General features: G+C 29.8%; 5 protein-coding genes across 6 annotated transcripts in view; 3 read left to right on the top strand and 2 right to left on the bottom strand.

Annotated features, from left to right (window-relative positions):
* The window catches only part of LOC111684575 (cAMP-dependent protein kinase type I regulatory subunit), a 61,487-nt gene extending 46,318 nt beyond the window's left edge, over nucleotides 1-15,169 (bottom strand). Inside the window, exon 1 of one of the 2 annotated variants that reach the window (XM_046951519.1) lies at nucleotides 14,167-15,169. In XM_046951519.1, the coding sequence (XP_046807475.1) occupies nucleotides 14,167-14,343 (177 nt within the window). In that variant the 5' untranslated portion in view covers nucleotides 14,344-15,169. Of the gene's footprint in view, nucleotides 1-4,188; nucleotides 4,704-14,166 lie in introns of those variants that run through there. The other variant, XM_023446772.2, reaches the window with a different exon arrangement.
* On the bottom strand, nucleotides 8,237-9,732 carry LOC124420027. The gene has a single exon (XM_046951522.1). The coding sequence runs from the start codon at nucleotides 9,315-9,317 to the stop codon at nucleotides 8,988-8,990; it is 330 nt and encodes a 109-aa protein (XP_046807478.1). The 5' UTR covers nucleotides 9,318-9,732; the 3' UTR covers nucleotides 8,237-8,987.
* Nucleotides 11,046-11,721, top strand: LOC124420026 (protamine-like). Its single transcript, XM_046951521.1, has 2 exons — nucleotides 11,046-11,469; nucleotides 11,531-11,721. Exons 1-2 carry the CDS (start codon nucleotides 11,218-11,220, stop codon nucleotides 11,639-11,641), a joined length of 363 nt encoding a protein of 120 aa, XP_046807477.1. The 5' UTR covers nucleotides 11,046-11,217; the 3' UTR covers nucleotides 11,642-11,721.
* LOC111682674 (protamine-like) lies at nucleotides 12,164-12,989 on the top strand. The gene is made up of 2 exons (XM_046951520.1): nucleotides 12,164-12,618; nucleotides 12,675-12,989. The coding sequence occupies exons 1-2, from the start codon at nucleotides 12,337-12,339 to the stop codon at nucleotides 12,828-12,830; spliced, it is 438 nt and encodes a 145-aa protein (XP_046807476.1). The 5' UTR covers nucleotides 12,164-12,336; the 3' UTR covers nucleotides 12,831-12,989.
* A 915-nt stretch (nucleotides 15,170-16,084) lies between the features above and the next one.
* On the top strand, nucleotides 16,085-22,810 carry LOC111682671 (glutamic acid-rich protein). The gene is made up of 8 exons (XM_023444664.2): nucleotides 16,085-16,270; nucleotides 16,874-17,155; nucleotides 17,217-17,264; nucleotides 18,825-19,183; nucleotides 19,697-20,489; nucleotides 20,558-20,881; nucleotides 21,402-22,114; nucleotides 22,179-22,810. Exons 2-8 carry the CDS (start codon nucleotides 16,877-16,879, stop codon nucleotides 22,408-22,410), a joined length of 2,748 nt encoding a protein of 915 aa, XP_023300432.2. The 5' UTR covers nucleotides 16,085-16,270; nucleotides 16,874-16,876; the 3' UTR covers nucleotides 22,411-22,810.
* Nucleotides 22,811-24,747: the final 1,937 nt, after the last annotated feature.

Genomic DNA, 24,747 nt, shown 5'->3' with positions numbered 1-24,747 from the left:
ATATATATATTTTAAAGTAAATTAAAAAAAATCCCTATTTATAAAAAATTTTCGAAAATTAACTTTTTTAAAAAAAGACATTTTAGTAAATTAATTATTTTTTCTCTTTTTTTAAAGAAACTTTTTAATAAAATTTTGAAATTCAATTTTTTGAAATTATGAATATAAAATTATTATGAACATAATTCGTTTCCTTGCTAATAACCATAATATTTTACCAAAAAACCCTAAAATGTCAATTTGTTTATCAATATTTTCTTTATTGCACACTTTTTGCGTATCCGCTCAGCGGAACTTATTTACCAAACGAAATTCAATAATCATTAAATATAAAAATCTTAAATAAATGACGGAGGATATTGTTATTTAATAAATATTTTTTTTTCATTGTGATAAAAATAAACAAAGATCTTGGTGTTTAATTTTTCTTTTTGGGAAGAAAGTAATAGGATATGATTTATAAATAGTCATAAATCATTATGTATATGAGGCATAAACAAATAGAGGAATATTAATACGGTATATATAAAATAATATGGAGAAAAAATTTAATACACACATATTATACATGCTTTTTTTGTTTTTACTAAAACTCATTATTATTCCATGTAGTTGTTAGTGTAACTCCTTATTCTACAAGTTTATATTGTAGGCCTACGATTGATTGATTTTACTCTTAACAGTTTTGTTAACAAACATAATTTGAACCTATACGTGACGTTATTTTAAGATTTTCTGGTATTTCCCTCATTCCTTCTAAGTCTATCTCTCTGACTACGCAATCTTTTTATATTCAAAACAAGTTTAGTTCTTTAAAAAAAAAACCTTTTAGTTGTTGTTTCTGTCTAAACGAACCGTATAGATAATAATGATTATGATTCTGGCTCATATATCCTTAGAAGAATTTTAAGCATTTAGCAAAAAGTTGTTTGTGAGGACGAAAAGGAATTTTATTTTTACCCAAGACTTCTTAACATTTTCAAATACAAATATCATTTGACCTTGATCTTGTTTAAAGTATATTGGTAAAGTTTATGAGAAGTTAGAAATCATTAGGAAAAACGGAAAATGTAATATATTAGAATGATTCTTGATTTTCATAAGTTTGAAAAGAAAAATCTCTTCAATTTCAATATTTTAAGTGATTAACTTTAACATTAATGAATTGTAATGTATAGCTTTTTAAAAAAATTTCGAAAATGTTTCTTTTCTATAGAATAACTTTTGTTATACTCTTCACCTTCGTGAGAAGGATATTTATAAGTCTGTCATTCCGTTTGTAATTTCTATACTATAATTTTCCGACCCCTCCTCGTCTGATTAATCTAGATCCTAATAGATAGAGTAATCGATTAAGGCACTTCTTTATGTCTGTCTGTCATGTCTGTATGTCTGTCTGTCTGTCTGTCTGTCTGTCTGTCTGTCTGTCTATCTGTCTCCTGAAATCAGTTTTAAGAAGACCCCAGATATCGGCGAGATCAGAATCTTCAATACATCTATGAGACATGCTTTCGAGAAAATCGCTATGTAAAATCAGCAAAATTGGTCCATAAATAACGGATATATAAGCAAAATCGGAAACAACCTCTGAAAATTAATTCAAAAAATAAAATTTTTGTTAAGCTTTGATAAATAAGCAACAACATTATTGAGAATTGTAAAAAAAATATGTATGATGAAGGGTATACTTGTTTTATATAAATTTTTTTAAAATTTGAAAATTCTATCTAATTAATGTTTAAAATCGGCGTCAATTACCAAAGCATCAGTCACAAAACTGACACCATTCTGTGTCCCCAGGTCCTCTTTATCCTTAAAATAAATGCTTTGAATTTAATTTTATTTTTTCTCACCACAAAAACCACAACTATCTAAATGTAATGAAAGTATTTTAATGTTAATTTCATACAAATATTCTGACATAAAAATAAATAATTTTACATCTTTAGTATTTTGTTAATATGCGAGAACATTGCTTTATAAAGATTATGCTAAATGACCAGCAACTCTATGGCCGACATACACAGATAATAACAATCCTTTTTGTCCTTTAAAAAAGTGGAATAAATGCTTGTTGTTGCTGAGTTAAAGTTAATTTATTCGCATAAATTTGCAATTAAATAGAACGGACAAACAAACAACAAGTTAAAATATCAAATGTTAATTCAAGAGTTAAAAAAATATCTTAAGTTTATGTTAAAATAAATCGATAAGATATTTAACAAATTAACAGAAACGAAATTTTAGATAATCATTATCAGGTTATCTTCCAAACATTATTAGAAGAACCATTCTAAGAATACCTCTCAACTTTTTGAGTTTTTAGAAACTTCTTGCATCAAATAAAGTAATCAGGCTCCTTCTACAAAACTACACAAAGGGAAAATAAGAAATATACACGCCAGGTACTAAATTGACACCAAAGTGTTTATAATTTTTCAATATCATCCGTTTTGTCATTAAAACTAATGATTTTTGTTCGATATTGTCGAAGGAACCATAACAAAACTACACAAAGGGAAAACAGAAATATACACGTCTGGTACCAAATTGACACCAAAGTGTTTATAATTTATCAATAACATCCGTTGTCAAAGTAATACATATACATACGACAATTCTGTGTAATGTTAACAACGCAACGTTGTCATTATCGGAACAATTTGTTGTCGAAATCTAATTTGTATACGTTGTCCAAGTATTTACAATCGTGATAAACTCACTATTGACAAAGAATCCATAGTGGATTCTAGGACACAGTTGCTATGTCTTGTTTTATTATTTAAGCTACAACGTTCTCAATTTAAACTCCAAGAAATCGTTTAACACATGCATGGAATTTTACATGATCTCCGAATAGTTTAGTATGATCATTTTATTCGCTTTGATAGCGAAAATGAGCCAGAACTATGTAAAGCTTAGTAATCAAACTCGCAAATCACTTAAGCTATAGCGTTCTCCATTTAAACTCCAAGAAACAATTGCATGGTTAAGTATGATCGAAACTATAAAGAAATGGTCGAAATCAAGGTATTTTTTGATATTTATATTGCTTTGATTTTCGAAACTTATTTCGAACTATTTTAATGCGTGAAATTGTTCTTGATCTGGGTTAAGGAAACTATCAACAAATGTATAGTAAGGCGGTTGAACTTGGTCGAAATCATGGGACTTTTAAACATTTTTATCGCTCTGAAAGCGGCAACGAACATTACTAAAGTAATGCTTGGAATTGTAGCTGTTTTGTGGCAACTGATTGCCGTTTTATGCTTAGCAGTCAATCGCGCTAATCACATAAGCTACATTAACCCGAAAAAAAGTTGCACATATGTAAGGGATTTTACATGATCTATATATGATTTAGTATAATCTGAAACTATAAACAAATGAATATTTAGGTGCTCGAACTAAGTCAAATCATAGGACCTTTAGATATCTATATCTTTTTGATGACGGAAACGAACTTCTTACTTAAATAATGTCTGAAATTGTTTTTCATCTGAGATAAAGAAACTATCAACAATTTCTAACAAAAGTAATGTTTGAAATTGTAGTCAATTTGTGGTGACAGGATACAAATGCCATGTCATCCTTTAATCTAGGATATAAGATATGATTTTAACTCCAAGAAACATTTTGCATGATCTTCTCATCTTATGTAATAAAACTATCAGCAAATAGATAATTAGGAGATCGTGCTTGGTCCACTTTATCACTTTGATAGCAGAAATGAACTTCGAACTTGATTAATGTCTGATTTGTGCTGGCTAGGAATCTGTCCAGGTCGAGCTAGTATAAAATTGTATAATTTTTAAACATTAATTAACTCTTTGGTAGCGGTAACGAACACAATGTCCCAAGTAACAAAGCTATCAATAGATCCTTACGATTCTGTTGATAGCTTTAGACCACGAACATTATCCGATACATCATAACTTGTTCAAACTACAATATAAAACTGAATCAATAACGATCATTTAAAAAAAAGGAAACTCATGTTACAGTTTCCTTTTTTAAATGATCGTTATTGACTCAGTCTATAAAGACTATCGGATGCAATAACAAAACCACTTCAATCCAGAATAGTAATAGTAATATAAACTAAACGTTATATTGAAAATGATACAATAAATTAAAAAGCACTAATTATTTATGAAAAAATTATATATAAAACTAATATGTTCACACCTTTTCCGTGGTCATGATGATGATAATTACAAAGTTGCTGTTGTAGATTTGCGCCAAAAACCAAACTAAATGCAAATAACAAGATAAATAACAAGCGGGTGTTGATTATCAAACTTTTTATTATTCTTTCCGAACGTTAGCAATAAGCAACACAAATAGAAAACACCTTTGTGTATGTTTTAAAAACTCCTCTCACTCTTTTCTTACAAATTGTCAAAACAAAAACCACTTAAATACCACACTTTGTAAGAACCACAAAGAAATTATTAACACATTGTAATAATAATAATTATTATTACAGTTGCCGTGACCGTTTTAGCATAAGTAAAATAAACAAATAAGCACCGTCACGTTATAATGGAAAAATATGCATAAAAACACAATTGTAAACCGTAAACAATATTTTTATAGAACGAAAATATTGTGCATTTTAATAAATGGACACGTAAAAGAGATTTAAACGATTAAAACGCAACAATTTCCACAAGCACACTGCTGTTTAATTTATGTTGTTTTTTTTTTTTTTTTGGTAAATTTCAGTAAACTGTTAAAAATTAGTCACTATTATAAAATCTTAAATTCGCGCTTTTCCATAAAAGTAGTTATTTTTTTTTTTTAAATCTCTTAATTGCTCTCACAAAAACACTTTTCAATATAATTGCAATTGAATTTACACGCACTTATCAAAACCTCCGGCTCCGATCGTTCTCTTTTGTCCATAGAAACGTTTAGGCGTCAAAATAAATTGTTTACAAATACAATGACAAGTTTAATAATAATAATACAACAATAGTTATAGTGTTAATAATAGCACAAAACATAAAACGTCAACGCGTAATAGATATTTTGATTTGGACACAGAACGGATAAACACAAGTGTTAATGTTGAAAATTGATTGGCAACTGAACTTGGTTTTGCAAAACTTACATGGTTTTTTTTACACACAAAGACACACGGCAGCAAATACACAAATACACGAATACACTCAAACATTTATACTTTCCCCCACTCATATAGAGATGATGCCAAAATAGACAGTAAAATATAAGAATGTTGCCAGATAAAAAGGATTTATCCTGAAACTTTTAAGGATTATAAAATACGATTTGGGAATTTCTTAGGATGTTGGCAGATAATGAAGAAATTGAGCCATGCTGTCAGATTCATGGATGTGGAATGGGTTCTAAATGTATGTATTGTGTATCTAAAACAAGTAGTTCCAGGATACTTATAATCCTTCTAGTTTGTATCTGTAGATTATTCACTATGACATATGCTTTTGTTGTTGATTTTCCTTGAAAAGGAGTGAATCCGCTTTTTAAATTTGAGACCTTAGTCAACAACATTTAGGATTTTAAACATCGATTTGGGAATTTCTTAGAAGGTTGGCAGATTAAGAAGAATTTGTGCCATGCTGCCCCATATATGTAAGTGATGTTTTTTTAAATTTGAACCAGCACTCAGGGGACAACCCAGTGCATTGTGTTGGAATTAGGAAAATAAGGCATGGGAAGGAGTATAGAGAGAGTAGTGTTAATGAACATTCAATTTCAACTTATTTACATTGCAGGTGACAGGAAAGACTTCTGGCGGAAGTTTGTTCCATGTGCGGACAGTACGACTAAAGAACGATTTCTTCCTGTAATTGTTTGATCCTCTCATTGTACGATCCTCACAGTCAACCAAATATGGATGTGTTCTTGATGAGAGACGTGCATTACACAAATTTTTGCGGGTTTCAGGAACAAGTTCCTTAATTTCAGAATAACACATTCCTTGTAGTATCGCTAGAACAGTGAACAACTCCCCACATTGAGTCAATAGAATTGGGTAACCTTCTGTCACCGATAAGTACCTTCGCCCACTCCTGAACACGTTCGAATAGATTCCTTATTTCAGAAGAACATATTCCATTGTAGTATCAGTAGAAGTGTGAAACACACCCCACATTGAGTCAATAGAATTGGATGCCCTAATGTCACCGATCCTTCGCTATCTCCTGAACCGCAAAATAGACTTTGAAACATATTAAGTTTGAGATCTCAGTCCCCTTTTTTTGAAAAACAACAATATTTTGTTAAACGAGATCTTAAAGTAATAACGACAACTATAGTTGTATTGTTACTATTTTTTATAATTTGAACAGGTTCCAAAGTCGTTCTAAACTTGTGAACTCTATTCCTTTAATTAAGTTCGAATAGCTTAGAACAAATAGGATAAATGGTGATAATAATTAATGTGGATTATTTATGAAAATATCCATTCACCTTCCAGATAGATGTTGTTGTAACAAATTAGCAGTATGAGGGGAAAAAACTTCCGACAACTGTTGCTGAGTTGACAATTTTGGACCGATCGAGAATAGAGTCGTTGGTAAGAGGAGATCCAATTGTCATGGGAATGCAAAAAAAGCATCTAAGCACTCTAAGCTTCCTTACAAGATAATACAAAACGATCTAAAATGTTCTTTTTTAGAATAACTTTGCGACTTTTTCCTCTTATTCATAGAGAATCGAAAAATATGGCTATACTGAATAAAAAACACCTTAAAAACAAACCCCCATAGACTCACTTACATCTCTGAGAATGTATTTGTAAAACATTGTGCAAAAAAACACACACACACAACAACAAACATTGTTGACAAGTTATTATAAATTGCTGGGAGAAAAAGAAGGCAAAGCAAAAAATAACAACAAATAAACAATAATACAAAAAAACTCTCATATACAGCACAAATAAATACATATTTACATAGTCCACAAAAATAAAAACAAATTAGTATACGTACTTTTGTACATATAACCATACCTATGGGAATCCTATTTATAGTGAGTTAAAAACCCTCTATTAGTTTATTTTATAAGTATGTGTGTAAGTATAAATTTAGTCATAAATATCCTTTAGCATTTTCGTAAATAAAAAAAAACATGAACTATGCAATAGAATAAAAGCAACAACAAACATGTTATTTTTAAACATATTACAGTCTAGAAGAATAAGACTTTGTGACGACTCAATGACCTTCATAATCATTCACATTAATAACTTCTACTCCGCAAAATCACAAGAAATGCAAAGAGCAAATACTTATTTTGAGTGAGTATGTGTATAGGTGAGAGAAAAGAGAGAATGAAAAAAATTATAAATGTGTTTGTTTTTGGTATTTATATCCTTAGCTTTTATTTTCTTTTTGTCGGGTTGCTAAGTTTGAATATTATAGAATTCCTAAATATATTTCCCACCTTTTTTAATAAATACCGAATTATTCAAATTCTCTACGATTTAACTCTTAACTATATATTTTACAAATGTTTTTTTTCTTTTCTAACTCCCTAAAAATATTTTAATATCGATTAAAAATTATAAACTTTTTTTGATTTCTCATCACAGTTTTTTTAATTCCCCTAAAAAGAAAAATCTATCAACCTGTAAACCCTTTTGTGTAAATAAATAAAATTTCAAGTGCAAAATTGCAGTTTATTTAAATGTAAAAGCTTTTTTCGTATTTGCTTTCTATCACAAAATTTTAGAATTGAAACAACAGAAAGAGAGTGAAAAAAGCTTTTTAAAGTTATATTTTAAAGTGACCAGCTAAATATTTTTTGATTGTTCATTACAAATTAATAAACAATTTGTATTTATAATTATTAATTTAACAGAGAAAATATTAAAATTTAAATTTTATTTCAAAATTATTTATGGGACTACAGGTGGTATGAGTAATATTTGATTATACATTAAGGAATGGAAAATTCACTCTATTTTTATCAATCAAAATATACCGTTGTGCGGAGAAGGTTCTAGTTCAGTTGAAGTTCAGTTCTAGTTCATTTCATTCTAGTTCAGTTCTAGTTCAATTCTAGTTCAGTTCTAGTTCAGTTCTAGTTCAGTTCTAATTCAGTTCTAGTTCAGTTCTAGTTCAGTTCTAGTTCAGTTCTAGTTCAGTTCTAGTTCAGTTCTAGTTCAGTTCTAGTTCAGTTCTAGTTCAGTTCTAGTTCAGTTCTAGTTCAGTTCTAGTCAGTTCTAGTCCAGTTCTAGTTCAGTTCAATTTTACTTAACTTAAATGTTCTATATTGTGATGCTTATACATTAATCCTGTACACACTTCTTATGGATCTACGAAGAAAAAAGGACGATAATCTCTTATCTAGAGGACAGACGTTTAACACTGTATAAAAATTGCATTAAAATGATGACAATTTTAAAAAACAATTTTCGTCAACAATCTTTGTTTTAACAAATTTAAATGCTGCTTACCAATATATAATTATATGTTTCTAATATATAATTTATTGCTAATGTAAACGTCGTGATTGCAGCGGTTTATTAATAGATAATTTAATTTGCTTTTATTTTTTAAATTTACTTTGTAATACATTACATGTGATATTTTTTTAATTAAGTATTTATACTGTTAAATATATGGTATATACAACAAAGTATTATAAAATAAAAACCGTTTAGTATAAAGAGCATAATTAGATGTGGGTTTATTTTTAACATTTTATCTATAAAATATTGAATTATTGATTATTTTCTTGTTAGATACTTTATTTTTCAGTCTTTTTATGTTGTATTTAGTGTTAGTATTTGTTATTTTAAAAGCGTCAAGCTACCCTCATGATGAACATTGTCTTTAGCAGATTTTAAACATGCCTCATCGATATAAAAAGGGTAAAAAATATAAAAGTAGCATGTGCCTAACACATGCTGCTGGTTAAAGTGAGTAAAAGGATATCTTCGTAATTCCTATATAAATTAAGGAATTTAAACAATTATACACAGAACAATTCAATTACTTAAATACATAACCACATTTCCACACAGTAAACACTTTAATACTTACTATATCCTCTTCTGGGATAGTGGTACAAGATGTACGTGTATAACGTGGTCTATTTACTACATCAAAACTGTAACGATGCTCCTCTAATGGAGGCACATGATCGTCATGATTATGATGCGTTAGACTATTACGCTGTGCCATACGAGCAGCCAGTTGGGCGCCACCATCCGAAAAAGAACGTATACGTATGACACCGTTGTCATCTGTGGTTAATGAAATGGCCTTAAAACGATCAACCACAGCCGTTTGGATTTGATTAACATTCATGGAATTTCCCATGTTTTATTTTTTATTTTTTTCTTACTTTACAAAGGACACTTAAACAAATGTAATGTTTATGTATGTATTTTTATGAACTTATTATTTGATTTCCGGTTTACGAGTTTTTCAAATACTTATATATAGACAAAGCATTAATAAAGGTTTAACAAATATAGATAGATCGATTAACACAAGCATCAATAGATTTAAGTTTTTCGCAAAAAGAGAATGCGAGTTTTAATAATAACAATAAGTAATAATGAATTTATAAAAAAATGATTAGCTACAACAACAACACTACCGCACTTGGCCAGGATAAAAAGAAAACTGAACTTCCTCTCTGAACATAACTTTGCATGACCAGACACAACAAACAGTAGCAACAAAAGCGTAAGCAGTATTATTACTACCCTGCTGTTCTGGAAGCTTGTTCAGAATTAATTACAAAATTATATCATTAATTATATATTTATGCTATTACTAATTTGCGAAATGTTCAATGCGACTACAAAAAACGATTGACTGACTAAAATGACAATTCAACATTACATTACTGAAAAGGTTAAACATTTGATTAGAATGATGTCCAAAAAGGATACATCATCTCTTTTAAAACAGCTAGGATTTATGAACAGTTTGATTGTGAGTGTGTTTGAGTATGTATTGGTTGGTATTCAACAGGCTGTTTATAATGACGTTTGCTTGTTTGGCTCTTTTTGTTTGAGGATGTAGAACTGATTGAAACATATTCACACACTAACACCTACATTCTGGATAGAAGGACGTAACAAATACATTTATGAACAAGTTAACGGAGTAATTTTGTGGCCTATAAGAGGAATTTTAATGCTATAGTTTGAGTTTGTTCTTGTTGTGTTCTAGTTCTGTTCTACATCTTTTCTGTTCTAGTTCTGTTCTAGTTCTGTTCTAGTTCTGTTCTAGTTCTGTTCTAGTTCTGTTCTAGTTCTGTTCTAGTTCTGTTCTAGTTCTGTTCTAGTTCTGTTCTAGTTCTGTTCTAGTTCTAGTTCTGTTCTAGTTCTGTTCTAGTTCTGTTCTAGTTCTGCTCTAGTTCTGTTCTGGTTCTGTTTTAGTTCTGTTCTATTTTTGTTTCAGTTCTCTTATAGTTCTATTCCAGTTCTGTTCTATTGTTTTACTTTTCGATTCGTCAACTAAGGACTCAATGTAAACCGTTAGAATTAGTGTTTATTTTCATATTTTCGTATTAGGTCGTTTGGTTAGTTGGAAGGATAGATGGGAGTACGGTTGTTTTATAATTTTAACTGGTTGATAAGTAGAATTTTTGAATTGTTTGTTTATTAATGTCAAAAAGGGTCTTGTTCGAAACAAGACTTCTGTACAGTTTATTACTTTATAATTTTTTAAAAATTTACATAGACACGTAAATACATGTATATACATTTATGAGTTGTTAGACAACTATGGTATAAACAAAATTTCTTTTGTAGAAATTTGCCAGCCTTGTTTAGCATTTGATTGGATGCTAATAGTCAAACAAGTACATACATTTAAATAGGTTGTAAATTTTCACACAAACTTTAGGGACATTTTAGAGAGATTTCGTAAAGAAATAATTATTGGAAACTCTATTATTATGTGATTTTCTTTTGAAAAAAATGTTCAATTTTATGTTATATTTTTGTTTTTCCAGACGAACCCAATGTGCCATGTCAAAAACTTTTAATAAAAAAATCTTTTATTTTTATCCAAGTTCACAAAGTTTTTAAGTTCTTTCAAAATTCAAGCAAATTTAAATGAAAATTAATTGTCACTTTTTCTTAAACAAAAATATATTTTTTTAATTAAAATTTTTAGTTATTTGAGCTCAAAATTAGTGCAGAAGCCAATTTAGATAACAGAAGCAAAGAAAGAGTGTTAAATTTTGATTTGAGATAACAAAATGGCAAGTGGAATAGTTTGTGGACGACCCATGGGTGGAAGAGGACGACGATCAAAACGTCATCGTTCAGGCGGACGTCGTTCGAGTGGACGTTGTCTAAAACCAGGCCCAGTGGGGCGTAATCCCTATTTAAATTTCTTAAGAAAATTTCGTAAAGAAAATTGTGGTTTATCGCCTATTGAAACAATACAGGAAGGAGCTAAAGAGTGGAAACGTTTAAAGAAAGAGGACAGATTAAAATTTATAGAAGAAGTAAGTGTGAAAGGTTGTACTGAGGAAATAGTAATTTTAATTGTTATTATTTTACCAAAAGGCTTTTTATGCGCCTAAAAGAAGAAGACAAAGCAACATGTCAAGCAGAGCTCGATCCTCAAGACGACGCACTTCCCGAAGAGCTGGTCGATCCAGAGGTCGTGTGTGTTAAATGTAAAGATTTTGTTTAATTAAAAATTTGTAATTTTGTTAAAGTTATTACAAATAAATTAATGTTTAATTGAAAACCAATTTTGGATAAAGAAATGATTTATTTAATCTATTTGTGATCGATTTTCCCTCAGTGGAATTTAAAGAGAAAAAACTCGACTTTTGATAGAAGCTTGTAAATTTATGGTTGAGTCAGGACCTAATCCTGATTACAAACTAATATTAATCTAACCTAGAAAACATAATTATCCTGAAAATCAATCTAAATTTTCATTACAAAATCTTGATATAAGCTTTCGATAACAAAGAAAACACTAAAGAAATTCCTATTAATGGTTAACATTTCTGCAAATTTGTTTAAAATTAGACCTAACGATAGGACTACATTCGAAAGACGATAAAACTGATAACCAATTTTATCAAAATGACTTTAAAATTTGAACGGTGATTTCAACTGTCTTTTTTAATTATTTCATAAATAAAAAATCTGGCCTTGTTTTAAAATTCAATCAAATTTTACATAAAGTAAACAAAATTAAATTTTGTGAAAAACATTTTGGTTTTTTTTTTGTTTTTTGAAATATAAAATTTTGTGTAGCAAAAATTGGCGCCATACAGTCATATTTTGAAAAACCAAATGCTAATGTGTGTGAAAATATTACGGCTCCGCCAACAACCATTCCCACACACATAACAATGGCACAATGTACACCACGTAAAATTACAAGAATGGCTAGGAGAGGGAGACGTGTTCAATGTCCAAGAGCTTGTCCCACACCAACGACCCCACAACCTATGGCAACAACGGCAGCAGCTCGTTGTCTAAGACCTGGTCCGGTTCAACGTAATCCATTTTTGAATTTCTTACGTGAATATAGGAAAACCTGTTGTGGTTTAACGGCAATTGAAACAGTGCGTCAGGGTGCAAAAGCATGGAAAAGTCTATCAAATGAAGAGAAACAACGTTATATAGTAGAGGTAATCGATGAAATAATCTGTTATTTTTTGTGAATAATATTCTCTCTTTTATACAGGCTTTTTATGCACCCAAACGACGCAGACGTTTAGGGGCTATGTGTGGTCCAGTTAGTCGTCGTGGTGGTAGAGTGTCGAAGCGTAGCCGTTCGGCTATGTCCCGTAGAGCTAGATCTGGAAAATCAGATTCACGTCGTAGGTCTAAGGTGTGTTAATTTCTTTTGTGCGAGACTTTTTCTTAAAAAGTGGTTTATGCAATGTTGTAAATTTATTGTAAAAAAAAAATTGTTTTAAAATTAAAAAAATAAAACATTTTTAATACTAAAAAGCTTTTGTATAAAGCTTTTTTTGTTAAGTTTAACTTTCTCAGCTTTTTCTGTAAATAGATTTCAAATTTTTTCATGAATAGCATTTCATGATTTTCCAAGATTTTTTCTGCAAAAAGCTTTCTAAGTTTTCTCCTTAAAAAATCTTTCTAAGCTTTTCTATAAACAGTTTATAAGATTTTTTAAGCATATTTGTAAAAAAAAGTTTTTCAAGCATTTCTAAACAAAGTTTTATTAGCCTTTCCTTTAAAGCTTTCCTATATATTTTTGCAAATAAGCTTTTTTGTATAGTATTTTCTTTAAAAGCTTTCGAAGTTTATGAAATGTTTATAATTCTTTTTATAAAAAGCCTTTGAAACTTTCAAAATTCTAAGCTTTTTATAGAAAAAGCTTTTGTAACTTTTCATAAAACTTTTGCAATATTTTTGTATAAAAAAATTTAGAAAATTTTTTAGAAAAAGCTTTTGTAGAAAGCTTTTTTGTTTAGCTTAACTTTTCTATAAAAAGCTTTTTGAGTTTTTTATGTTAATAGCATTTCATGATTTTTCGAAGATTTTTTCTACAAAAAGCTTCTCTGTATAAAATCTAAAAAGTTTATAAGCCCTTTTACAAAAAAGTTTTCCAAGCTTTTCTGTAAAAAAGTTTTATAAACATTTTCTGTTAAAAGCTTTTTTGTTTCTCCCACCGTTTTTATTAAGAGCTTTTAAAGTTTATTTACAAAAAGTTAAAAATTTCTTTTATAAAAAGCTTCTGAAGCTTCTTTTATATTTAAAACTTTAAGCTTTTTTTCGTTTGGCAACTTTGGTATTTTGCATTTCGATTCGACTATCCGTTACATAAACAACAACTTTCAAAAATGTAGGTAAGATCGTAACGTATTCTTATGATTCAGTTTTTTTGTTGGAATACCTTTTTTCGATCGTTGCCTAAACGTAATCGAACTGCAGAATAGGGGTGAATAAGCTTTTTTAACTGTTTTAAAATTATTCAAGTATTCAAAGTTTTTTAAACTTTTTTAGTATTTTCTATATATTTTTTAATAAATGCTGTGGAAACATTTAGATTTTTTAGAAAGCTTTTTTATGAAGCTTTTAAAAATTTGTTGCTAATATTGGTATTTCCTCTTGAAATCTTTAAATTCCAATTGGAAATTTCATAAAACAAAGTAGCAAGTATTTTTTACAAAAAAAAAAAAGAATTTCACAATAAAAACTACTCCACTTACCTTTTCTAATTTTTGAAAATACTGTCGCAAAAACTGTATGGGATTTTCGGGGCGACTGACGCACAGCTGTACAATGCAATCCTTAAGAACACGTTGTATACCATGAGATTGTATATAATTTTCGCATTCGCGTAAACTTTGTTGTTCCTCCAAAGTGTTGGCCATGTTGGAAAACATGAAGCAGTAGGAATAGCAGTAGAGTAGAAGCTGCTGTCAAATATTTTTATCGAAAAACAAGCAACAATTACTAAAATTGTACAAGTACCTATATAAAATATCCTCTAATAGTGCGTGTGTACTTGAAAAGTAATTGGATACCTATAATGACTTATGTATGTCCTTTTGCTTCTAGCTGTGGAGGTTGTGGAGCAGTTAACCAAACCTATGACAGCAATAATAAAAGCTAAAAGAAACAACAGCACAGCACCTACACTCTACCACTATTTTTTTGAGGGGGGTATTTTAAGGCTATAAATATGAAAAATTTATTTTTTTTTGGTAGCTCCTTTTTTTCTTTTTCCAGCAAGTTACAACTACGACGCACTTTGTGCCATTTATAAAAACAAATAATTAAATTTCAAAGTTTTGGCTTAAATTCACTTTTAAATGATATTTTCTCTTAATTCACTATAAAATTTATATGATATTTGTTTAATTATTATAAATTTTTCTTAATTAAACACTTTTATTTTTCGTTTTTTTATCACTTTTGCTCTACTACCACCACCTTTTTTCACGATTTTTCTACTTGGATTTTTGACGGCCTTTTTTTCTTTTTTGTAGTCTCTTTGTTCTGCTATTGTGTAAAATTTCGTTTTCACTTTGAAATTTTGTTTATTTGTTGTAATTTAATGTTATTGTTAAAGTAATATGTTTAAATATTTGTTTATTTATAAAATTAATAAATATATTACACACTTGTTTTATGAAGAATTAAATCTATTAATTGGTTTTTTTTCACTGTGTTTTCTTTTCTGCTTCTAATCCGTCTACAATTTTTCGTAATTCCCTTTTGGTGTTGATTTTGCAATGTTACAAAAGAAAATCGAGGAACAGAGAAGAAATGTCAGAAATGAAATTTGAGAATGACAACAACACAAACTGCATATTACAGCGGTTGATTTTGCATAAAATGTAAATTTAAATGAGCAGTTCTTTTCAAACTGTATAATGAAAAGTGAATAAAATTAAAAAAAAATTAAATTTTTGATCTGCATATAAATGAGAAGACGTAAAGAACAAAAATAATACGACTTTTATTCTAAAATGAAAAATACGAATAGAATTTCATTTGATTTTCCACACGAAGTATATAGAAACTTTAGCAATCAAACATTTTTAGTCATATTATAGTCGAAATTAAGAAATTATGAAACATTTTTTTTATTCTGACTATAAACATCTGAAAAAAGTTCCGCTATGTTTTAATTTATAAAAATCCTATCTAAATCCTATCATTCCATATAACATTACTGAAAGTAACGGTCCACACTGAAAAACTTTCGTTTCGGTATGTAAGAGGAAAAATATATCATGATATTTTTGTCAGTGTAGAAGGGCACAAATTATTTCCAAAATAAAATAATTTTTTATTTCTGTTAACAGCGGCTAATAATATGGCAACATTTTTATTTCGGTACTTTTAACAACTCTGTTTATTCTATTGTTTAATTTATTTTCAAATCTAGTGGTTTAGCAGATCAGTTAACGAAAGATTTTAAAGAACAGAAATCTGTTGAAATTTTACTTTTAATAATAAATACAACTTGTCGAATTTAAATCGCAATAAATTTCATCATTTCCCTGATTATTTATATTGAAACTATAAAATTTTATTTAAAAACTTAGCCGGCTTAGAGATGACTTTAAACTGACGCCGTAATTTTTTGAGGCAGCAGACGCCGTCGTTAATACTTGTCTGCGCAGATATCTGAATTGACAAAGTCGCCATTTTTTCCTGCGAAGCATACGGAAAATTAATCAATTGAAAATAAGAAAAATAATTAAAATATTCTTTAATCTGTGCATTAAACTAAGAAAAACGTGTGGAAATTATAAATATTGTTCATAATTAATAATTATAAAACAAGTTTTTTAAAAACAGGTGAGTTTTTCTCAAAATATATGTGTTTTAATTGCAGAGGCTACAAATCCATATCGATTTTGAGGCCGATGCCATAAAATGTAGAAAAAAAAGAGGGAATACAGAAATTTATTACATTCGCATTTCCCTAAAATGTTGCCAAATTAATTTTTTTTTAAACTATAACTACATTATACAGTCTAAGCATAAGATTTTTCTAAAAAGTTTTAATTTTCTATAGAGGATTCCGCCGGCTTAATGGTGGGCTGGTGCATGTGCAAGCCGCTTGAAGTTTAATATGTAGGTTTGTGTGATTTTGTTGGTTATAACATTAGAGATTAAACGAGTTGAAATTAACAAAAATGTGGTTGAATATTTCCTGTATATTGGTTAAAAAAACAGTTTCCCCTTGTATTTTTCATTTGCCAAAATGACTCATTGTTAATCCTCTTTGTTCTATATTATGAAGGCAAGGTTTGATCATAAAGTCTTAAGGGTGAGCGGTCGAGATAGTTAAAGTTTAGTTCTATTTAGTTTTAGTTCAGTTCCAGTTATTGTTCAGTTCTTGTTTAGTTCAGACTTAATTTTATTACTAAATCGTTTATTTGCTTTAAAAATTTCTAGAAAATGGTACGAGGTTACAATAGAGGTTATAATAACCGCGGTGGTGGCAGTTCTTCCCATCGTGGATCATCTTATCGTTCTTCAAACTACAATAGTGGAGGACGCATGCATAATACCGGACGTTCATCAGATCGTTATGGAGGCGGTAGTGGTGGAGGACGTTATAATTCTGGAGGTCATGGTGGCAGCAGCAGTAGTCACTATGATTCACGTAATCGTGATCGTTTTAATAGCTCTAGCAGCAGTCGTCATGATTCAAGTCATAAACGCAGTTACAATAGGGTAAATGGGAAAATTCTTCTTGTGATTGAAATAATATTAAATTTTATATTTTCTTTCTTAGGACTCCTCTCGCGATCGTTCCACCGATATGAAAAGATCTCGTCAAGACGTGAGTATTTTAAATTTCATTTACTAATACTTTATTAATCCTTTCATACCATGCTTAAACTTGCAAAACTAAAAAAATCAATATATGAAATATATAAAAAGTAACATTTGAAATGATAAGATACAAAATTTATTAACCAAACCAATTTAATTATGATAATAATTTTATTATTTTATGTATATTTATTATTATAATCGCAAAAAAACATAGAGTTTTATTTAGAAAGAGCACAAAAATGTCGAAACAGTGATTAAAAAAGCTGTAATATTTCTTTATTGATCAAACATGCCTGGATATTATGTATAAAATGAATGTATCTAAAAAAAATACATAAAATCTTTACACACCAATAGCCATGCTCTCCGCTACAATGATTGATAGACAAAAAAGCACAAGAGAGAGCTTATTGTGTTGACATTAAAATTAAAGCTATTAATAGCATATTTGCCCAATGAAAAAAGGCTTCAAAAAGTATCCTCCAAAATCAAAAATCATGTCTACTATCTACTACCTAATAACTACCTCTACTCTACCTAATTATCTACTACTACTACCACTACTACTGTATAAATATCTCTGTATTGTTGGTTATTAAAACAAGACAACCTTTAGCAAAATTGAGCCAAACTGCCTAGAATATAATCTAAATAATTATTGTCATTTAAAAGAAGGTTTGCAGAGAAAAAACTTACAGCGATTAAACATAAAAGCATTTTTCATTTTAATATGTATTTCCAAATGCCGAAAAGCGTGTCTTACCAAATAAAACAGATCATATCCATAATGCGAATGAAGATTCTATTTCTATAAAATCACTACCAAAATCAATAATAATACTACTACTACTAGCACTACTGTAATCATTGTTGCTATAAATGTATGTTAAATAATGTATTTAATAATGAAACGCAAGTCAAGGCTAGAGTGCATTCGAATGACCATCATGAATCATGTAATGAAAACAATATTTTTAAGGTAGAAACAAAAACAGAAACAGAATCATTATGTTGTTGTGAACACTAAAATTTTTATAAAAATACAATGGTAAAATTTGGTTTGATAAATTTCCTCCTAAAATAGAAAATATCTAAAAAAATATAAATAAAAACTATAACTATGTATGTATGAAGGCTTCCTGAAGCTCCCAAAGCACCCTCTTATGTTGTTATTATCAAATCGACTGCTACTACTACTACTACTACCACTTCCCACATTCTAAAAGCAAAACCAATAAATCAAATAATCATAGTTCTAGACTGAGACTAAGAGAAATAAAACGCGTATCTAATAATGACCAGAATAACATTAATCAAACATTTAATAGAATCATAATCAAATGAATAGAAACAAAACTGTAAAACTGTATTATAATTGTATTGTTGTAACATATACATGATAATACAATAGTCAAGCATCTCTAGAAATTCGACTATCAAAAGTTCTTAAAGACAAATTTTGTTCTTGTTGTTGTTGTTTTGTTCAAAAAGATACACAAACAAACAATATAAATAAAAATAAACTCGTCTACAAATCTATTCTCATCATCTGGTATAAATCTAGGATTATAGACGTACGTCATCAACGGGTAGAGGTAATCGTACCCCACCACCACCTCCACCACCAACGGTATCATCCACATCACGTGGTGGCAACTCATCGAGACACAGTGATCGTGATAACTCCAAGCCCAGACATCGTTCTCCCATGGGACCACCACCATCGAAAAGAGCACCAGTACGCAGTGGTTTTGTCTCACGTATACGTGGTTCCAGCACCAGAGGTGGTGCTCGTACAGGACGTGGAGGTTCAGGTCGTATTGTGCGCCGTGAATCGAATGATTTGCGTATAATGAGACGTAAACTAATGTATGCCCAACAGAAAGATCGTGCACGTGTCTTGAAAATTGCACGTTTAACGAGGTAAATACTCCCACATTTATTCACACAATTGCAAAATTTGCAAACATTCAAAAATGAGTTGAAAATTGAAGGTTTTAAGGAAGAAACTACAACAGGGAACAGGGATTTGGGTATTAAAAAACAGACGCCATAAAGTCTCCCAAAGCATATGGAAACTACCAAGACTGTTGTTTTTTGACATTGAATTTATATTAATCATAGCAAATTTCCACAGTCTGTATAGTTTACCAAAACCCCTTCCCTTAAGTTAAACGTAACGAAAAAACACACACAAAAACACCTTGAAATCTCAAAATTCTTTGCGAATGAAATGGCTGTATATTGATTTACCCGACAATTCCAGCCATCTATAAGAGCATAAATTTTGAATTTAACTACAAATTATTTTACTTTTGTTTTAACAAACGATAAAGAAAAATTCATGTTAAAATTTTATTGCCCCCCCTTTGATAACTAAACATACATTACACGTCTATTAAAATACACACAAACAAATCCAATAATCCTCCATAGCTCTCTTAGACGACGTCGTCTTGATAGAAATTCCTCCAAGAGTCCACGTAGATCTTCAAGGAGTAACAAGAGGAATGCCTCATCCAGCGATGATGAGGATGATGAAGGTGAGAAGAAGAAATCGAAACGTAAGCATAGCGACAATGAAGATGACGATGAGGACGAGGCGGATAATGAGGACAAAGATGAGAATGAGGAAGGTGGTGAAACAAAAAAGCGCAGTAAATCCAAACGTGCAAAATCTTCAGAAAAATCCAATGCCGAAGATGAAGAAGAGGACGAGACTTCAGCCGCTCGAGAAGGCGGTGACAACGACGAACATGAAGAAGAGGGTGGTGACGACGAAGAAATGGATGACAGCAAGTCACAAGCCGATAAAGATAAAGAACATACAGAGGGTGAAGAGGGAGCCGATAAAGCCGACGATGCCGATGATAATGATGTAGACGCAGATAAGACAACCACCGAAGCAGATGGTGAAAAGACTGAAAAGAAAGAAGGTAAGAAAAAGGAATCAGGAGATAGCAGCTCAACGAAAAAGGATAAGACATCAACGAGTGCCAAGAAATCCTCGTCTAGTTCGGCGTCCAAGAAAAAGGATGACAAGGATAAAGAGGAAAAAGAGAGAAAAAGTAAGAAATCATCACGTAGCGATGATGAAGATGACTCGAAGGACCGCAAATCCCGTAATTCCAGACGTGATGAACGCAGCAGTCCCGCAAGACGTGGTGGTAATTCACGTTTCATTAAATTAACCTGTATACACTGTCACATGAAGTGTGTTACATTTAAGGTAAGTCATTTCTAAAGTTATTAAATTAATTGCATCTTTTTTTTCTAAAACTTTTGTTTTACTTTTAGGAATATTCTTATCACTTGAATTCTCGTACACACAAAATGGCCTTAAGACAAATTGCTATGCGCCAAAGAGCCCACCTTTTAAGATTACGTGCACGCCAACGGGCCGCTCAAAAAGAACTCGAAGAGAAATCTAAGGAAAGTTATGAATCGAAATTCTGTCATCTTTGTCGTTTACACTATAGACAACCGAAAGCTAAGCATCAATTGTCGGAACATCATAAAATTATGAAAAAATTCCTTATGCCATATTGTTCTACTTGTCATTTGGCTTTCAAGAGTCCTATATTGTATGAGACTCATCGTTGTTCTTTGGAACATATAAGGGTAAGTAGAATTGAAAGAGTTTTTTTGCTTATTTTGTAAAACAATAAGTTTTTTGTAAAAGTACACTTTTAAAATTTTGTATAAAAAGTATAATTTTTTATGAAAAGGGCAAATTTCTATGAAAAATGCATTTTTCTATGAAAAGGGCAGTTTTCTATAAAAAGTGCATTTTTCTATGAAAAGGGCAGTTTTCTATGAAAAGTGCATTTTTTTCTATGAAAAGGGCAATTTTCTATAAAAAGTGCAATTTTCTATGAAAAGTGCAATTTTCTATGAAAAGTGCATTTTTCTATGAAAAGTGCAATTTTCTATGAAAAGTGCATTTTTCTATAAAAAGTGCATTTTTCTATAAAAAGTGCATATTTTATGAAAAGTGCATTTTTCTATGAAAAGTACAATTTTCTGTGAAAAGTGCAAATTTCTATGAAGAGTGCATTTTTTTATGAAAAGTGCAATTTTCTATGAAAAATGCAATTAGCTTTTAAAGAGATTTTTCATTGAAACTTTTATTTTTTCACAGAACAAGGCCCGCAAACAAGATTCGGATACAGAAAATAGCGGTGACGAAGAAATGCGTGAAATTGATTTAAATAAATTCATGACAGTCGACTCAGTGGGAGAAATCGATGAAGAAATGGATGCAGACATGGAAGCTTTGCTCAATGAAACCCAAACAAATGAAGAGAACAGTGAAGAGAGCGAAGAAAAAGAGAGAACTCCAGTGGGAGCTGAATTTGTTAAGGAAATCACTGCTTTCTATTGTGAAATCTGTGAACATTATTCTGCTGACAAGGGTACATTGGAAGCCTATACTAAGAAACATTGTCTACAACGATCCCACTTAAAGGCCTACTTGCGTCACAAGGAAGAAGAGAAACAAGCTAAGAAACGTAAGGAAGCTCGGGAACGCAAGAAATCAGAAACGGATAACAAAGAAGAAGGTGATAAAAAAATTAAGAGTGAAAAAGACAATGAAGATGAGGACGAGGTAGAGGCACATGAACAACAAGATGATGAAGAAGAACATGAAGAAACTAAAGCCAATGGTGCAGAGGGAGAGGAAGAAGAACAGGATCATGATGAACATGATAATGAGGAAAAGGAAGGTCAAGAAGATAAATTATGGGAGGATGTTGACAAGGATTTGGGAGATTTACTTAGAGAGGTAGAACCGCATGAACGTGATGAGGATGAAGAAGAAAATGATTCTGTATTAAATATAGACATTGAAAGGTAATGAAAAATTCTTTCAAAGAACTAATTTAACATTTTAACTATAACCTATATGTTGTTACAGTGAAAAACATAAAACTAAAGAAGTGAATGGCAAAAAAGATGAAGTTAAAGAGGAAAAACCAGAAGAAGAAACAGAAACTGAAGAGAACAAGAACAAAGACGTAGAAGTAGAAGTTAAAAAAGATAAGGTTGTTGCGGCTGCCAACGCCACACCCTCGAAACCCAAACCCAAACGTACCACAAAGGCAACAACATCAACGCCAGCAGCTAAAGAAGCTGAAGTTAAAGAATAAATTACTATAATTAAGACATTAACTAGTTTGCATACAATTTGTTATATATATTCTTTTAAAACGTTTTCCTTAATATTTCGCCAACATTAAAGGGCCAGTAATTTTTTACTTCAAACTCTGTAAGAAAAGCAATTGGGTTAAATATTTTTTTTTCCATTACATATAAAAAAATTTCTGTCTCAACTTGTATTTACTTCACATTTCTTTTATTTTTCATAGGTATTTGAAAATTACCTAACATTTTTATTTGTATTTTTTTTATTATAATTTTCTCACTTTTTTTAAGATATAAGCAACAAGCAAACAAATAGACCTAACAACTTGTGAATGAATGATAAAAAATTCAGTTTTTTTTTTAAACATAATAAATAATAAACTATAAACAAAATTATTTATCCAACCAGTGTAGTATTCAATTTATTGTGCGGTTTACTTCCCTTTCTCTTTGATTTTTTTTTTTCTTATAATAAAATAGTATTTGTTGTTGTTATTGAGGTTTAGTAGCATTTAAACGTGCAATTTAATTAAACATTTATTCAAAGTAAATCTTTAAATTTCTCAGGCATAACAATATAATAACAAGTGTTTCTTTTCTTTGTGTGCCACTTCTTTCCGTTTTTTCTTTATGGCTACTTAAAACTTCCGCTTATAATTTTTACGAAATTTCATTAAATATTTTTTTATATGAAAAAAAGTTCATATTTGGTTTGTAATAATTGCATTAAAACACCATTCTTTTTTCCTTTCTTTAGCATTTATGGTTCAACGTAAATCTTTGGCATTTTTTTCTCATTTAATATTAAAAACATTCACTTTTGTTTAAGGTTCATAAAGTTAGTAGACAGAGCATATTATTGCTACATTTTTAGCTCTGCACATGTTGGCCTTTTATTTATAGCAAATTTTGTATTTTAAACTTTTTTTAAATTGGTTAAATTTTATGATATTTCTTTTATATTATAAGCGGCTAGTTTTTAAATTAAAGTGTATTGTTGCAGTCTAAAGTTTTTAGAAAAGTTTCCTTTAAACATTAGTGGGCATTGTTAAATACAGATTTAATTGTGTATAATTTTAAACAAAGTTATAACAAATGTTTAAGCGGTTGTTTATGAACATGAAAGTACTACGAGGGTTGCAACAAAGTTATTTGTCTATTGATTTTATACATACTTAAGATTGTATTCGAATCTGTGCCACTTGCTCTGCTTACGAGGATATATTTGAGTCTTATATCAAGGAACATTGTCAGTAAATCAATCCTTCCAAATAGGTAACTAGCGCCACAAGGAAAATGAGGTACGAATTAAAAAGTGTAAAGAAACTACGGAATACTATAAATTTTAAAGTGTTGAGAGGGTAAATGATGAGGATACACTATGAAAGTAGAATGCAAAAAAAAATAATCAAATCAAAAAAGTTGAAAGTATGTAAAAAACAAGAAAAAGAATGCAAATGAGATTAATGAGGAAAAGAGAGATAGAGGGAGAGAGGGAGAGAGAAAGGATCATACAACTGAAAAGTGCATTTTTTATAGAAAATGCAATTTTCAAAGAAAAATAATTAGAATTTTCAATGAAAAGAGCAATTTTCTATAAAAAAGTACAAATTTCTATAAAAAGTGCAATTTTCAATGAACAGTGCAATTTTCTATAAAAAGTGCAATTTTCAATGAAAAGTACAATTTTCGATAAAAAGTGAAATTATCTACGAAAAGTGCAATTTTTTATAAAAAATGCAATTTTCTATAACAAAAAGTACAAATTTCTGTAAAAAGTGAAATTTTCAATGAAAAGTGCAATTTTCAATGAAAAGTGCAATTTTCTATAAAAAGTACAATTTTCTATAAAAAGTGCAATTAACAATTATCTACGAAAAGTGCGATTTTCTATTAAGTTAATTTTTAACGAAAAGTGCTATCTATGAAAAGGGCAATTTTTGTGGAAACTTTAATATTTTGTGAAAAGTGCAATTTTCTATAAAAAGTACAATTTTCTATGGAAAAGTGAAAATTTCTATGAAAAGTGCATTTTTTTTACGAAAGTGCTAGCCATGAAAGTCTAACTCTCTGTGCTTTTAGGAAAAGAAAAATGGCTAGACATTCCTAGAGGGGAAATAAGAATATGATACTGAAGGATAAAAAAAAAGGAGAAAAATAACATCATAAGGTGTATATTCTGCAAAGATTTTGACTTTACTTTGACCGTTCAAAAAAATTGGATTGGATTTGAATGATAGATAGATAGATAGATAGATAGATAGATAGATAGATAGGTAGATAGATAGATAGATAGATAGATAGATAGATAGATAGATAGATAGATAGATAGATAGATAGAT

This window comes from Lucilia cuprina, chromosome 5, assembly GCF_022045245.1.
Source record: "Lucilia cuprina isolate Lc7/37 chromosome 5, ASM2204524v1, whole genome shotgun sequence".
NCBI classification, from domain to species: Eukaryota; Metazoa; Arthropoda; class Insecta; order Diptera; family Calliphoridae; genus Lucilia; species Lucilia cuprina.
This window is presented reverse-complemented; position numbering and strand designations above follow the sequence as displayed.

Coding starts and splice junctions, on each gene's coding strand:
- LOC111682674 (XM_046951520.1), top strand. CDS start 12,337: ATGGCACAATGTACACCACGTAAAATTACAAGAATGGCTAGGAGAGGG. Junction 12,619..12,674: donor AACAACGTTATATAGTAGAG/GTAATCGATGAA, acceptor TCTTTTATACAG/GCTTTTTATGCACCCAAACG.
- LOC124420027 (XM_046951522.1), bottom strand. CDS start 9,317: ATGGGAAATTCCATGAATGTTAATCAAATCCAAACGGCTGTGGTTGAT.
- LOC124420026 (XM_046951521.1), top strand. CDS start 11,218: ATGGCAAGTGGAATAGTTTGTGGACGACCCATGGGTGGAAGAGGACGA. Junction 11,470..11,530: donor GATTAAAATTTATAGAAGAA/GTAAGTGTGAAA, acceptor TTTTACCAAAAG/GCTTTTTATGCGCCTAAAAG.
- LOC111682671 (XM_023444664.2), top strand. CDS start 16,877: ATGGTACGAGGTTACAATAGAGGTTATAATAACCGCGGTGGTGGCAGT. Junction 19,184..19,696: donor AAAATTGCACGTTTAACGAG/GTAAATACTCCC, acceptor AATCCTCCATAG/CTCTCTTAGACGACGTCGTC. Junction 20,882..21,401: donor GTTCTTTGGAACATATAAGG/GTAAGTAGAATT, acceptor ATTTTTTCACAG/AACAAGGCCCGCAAACAAGA.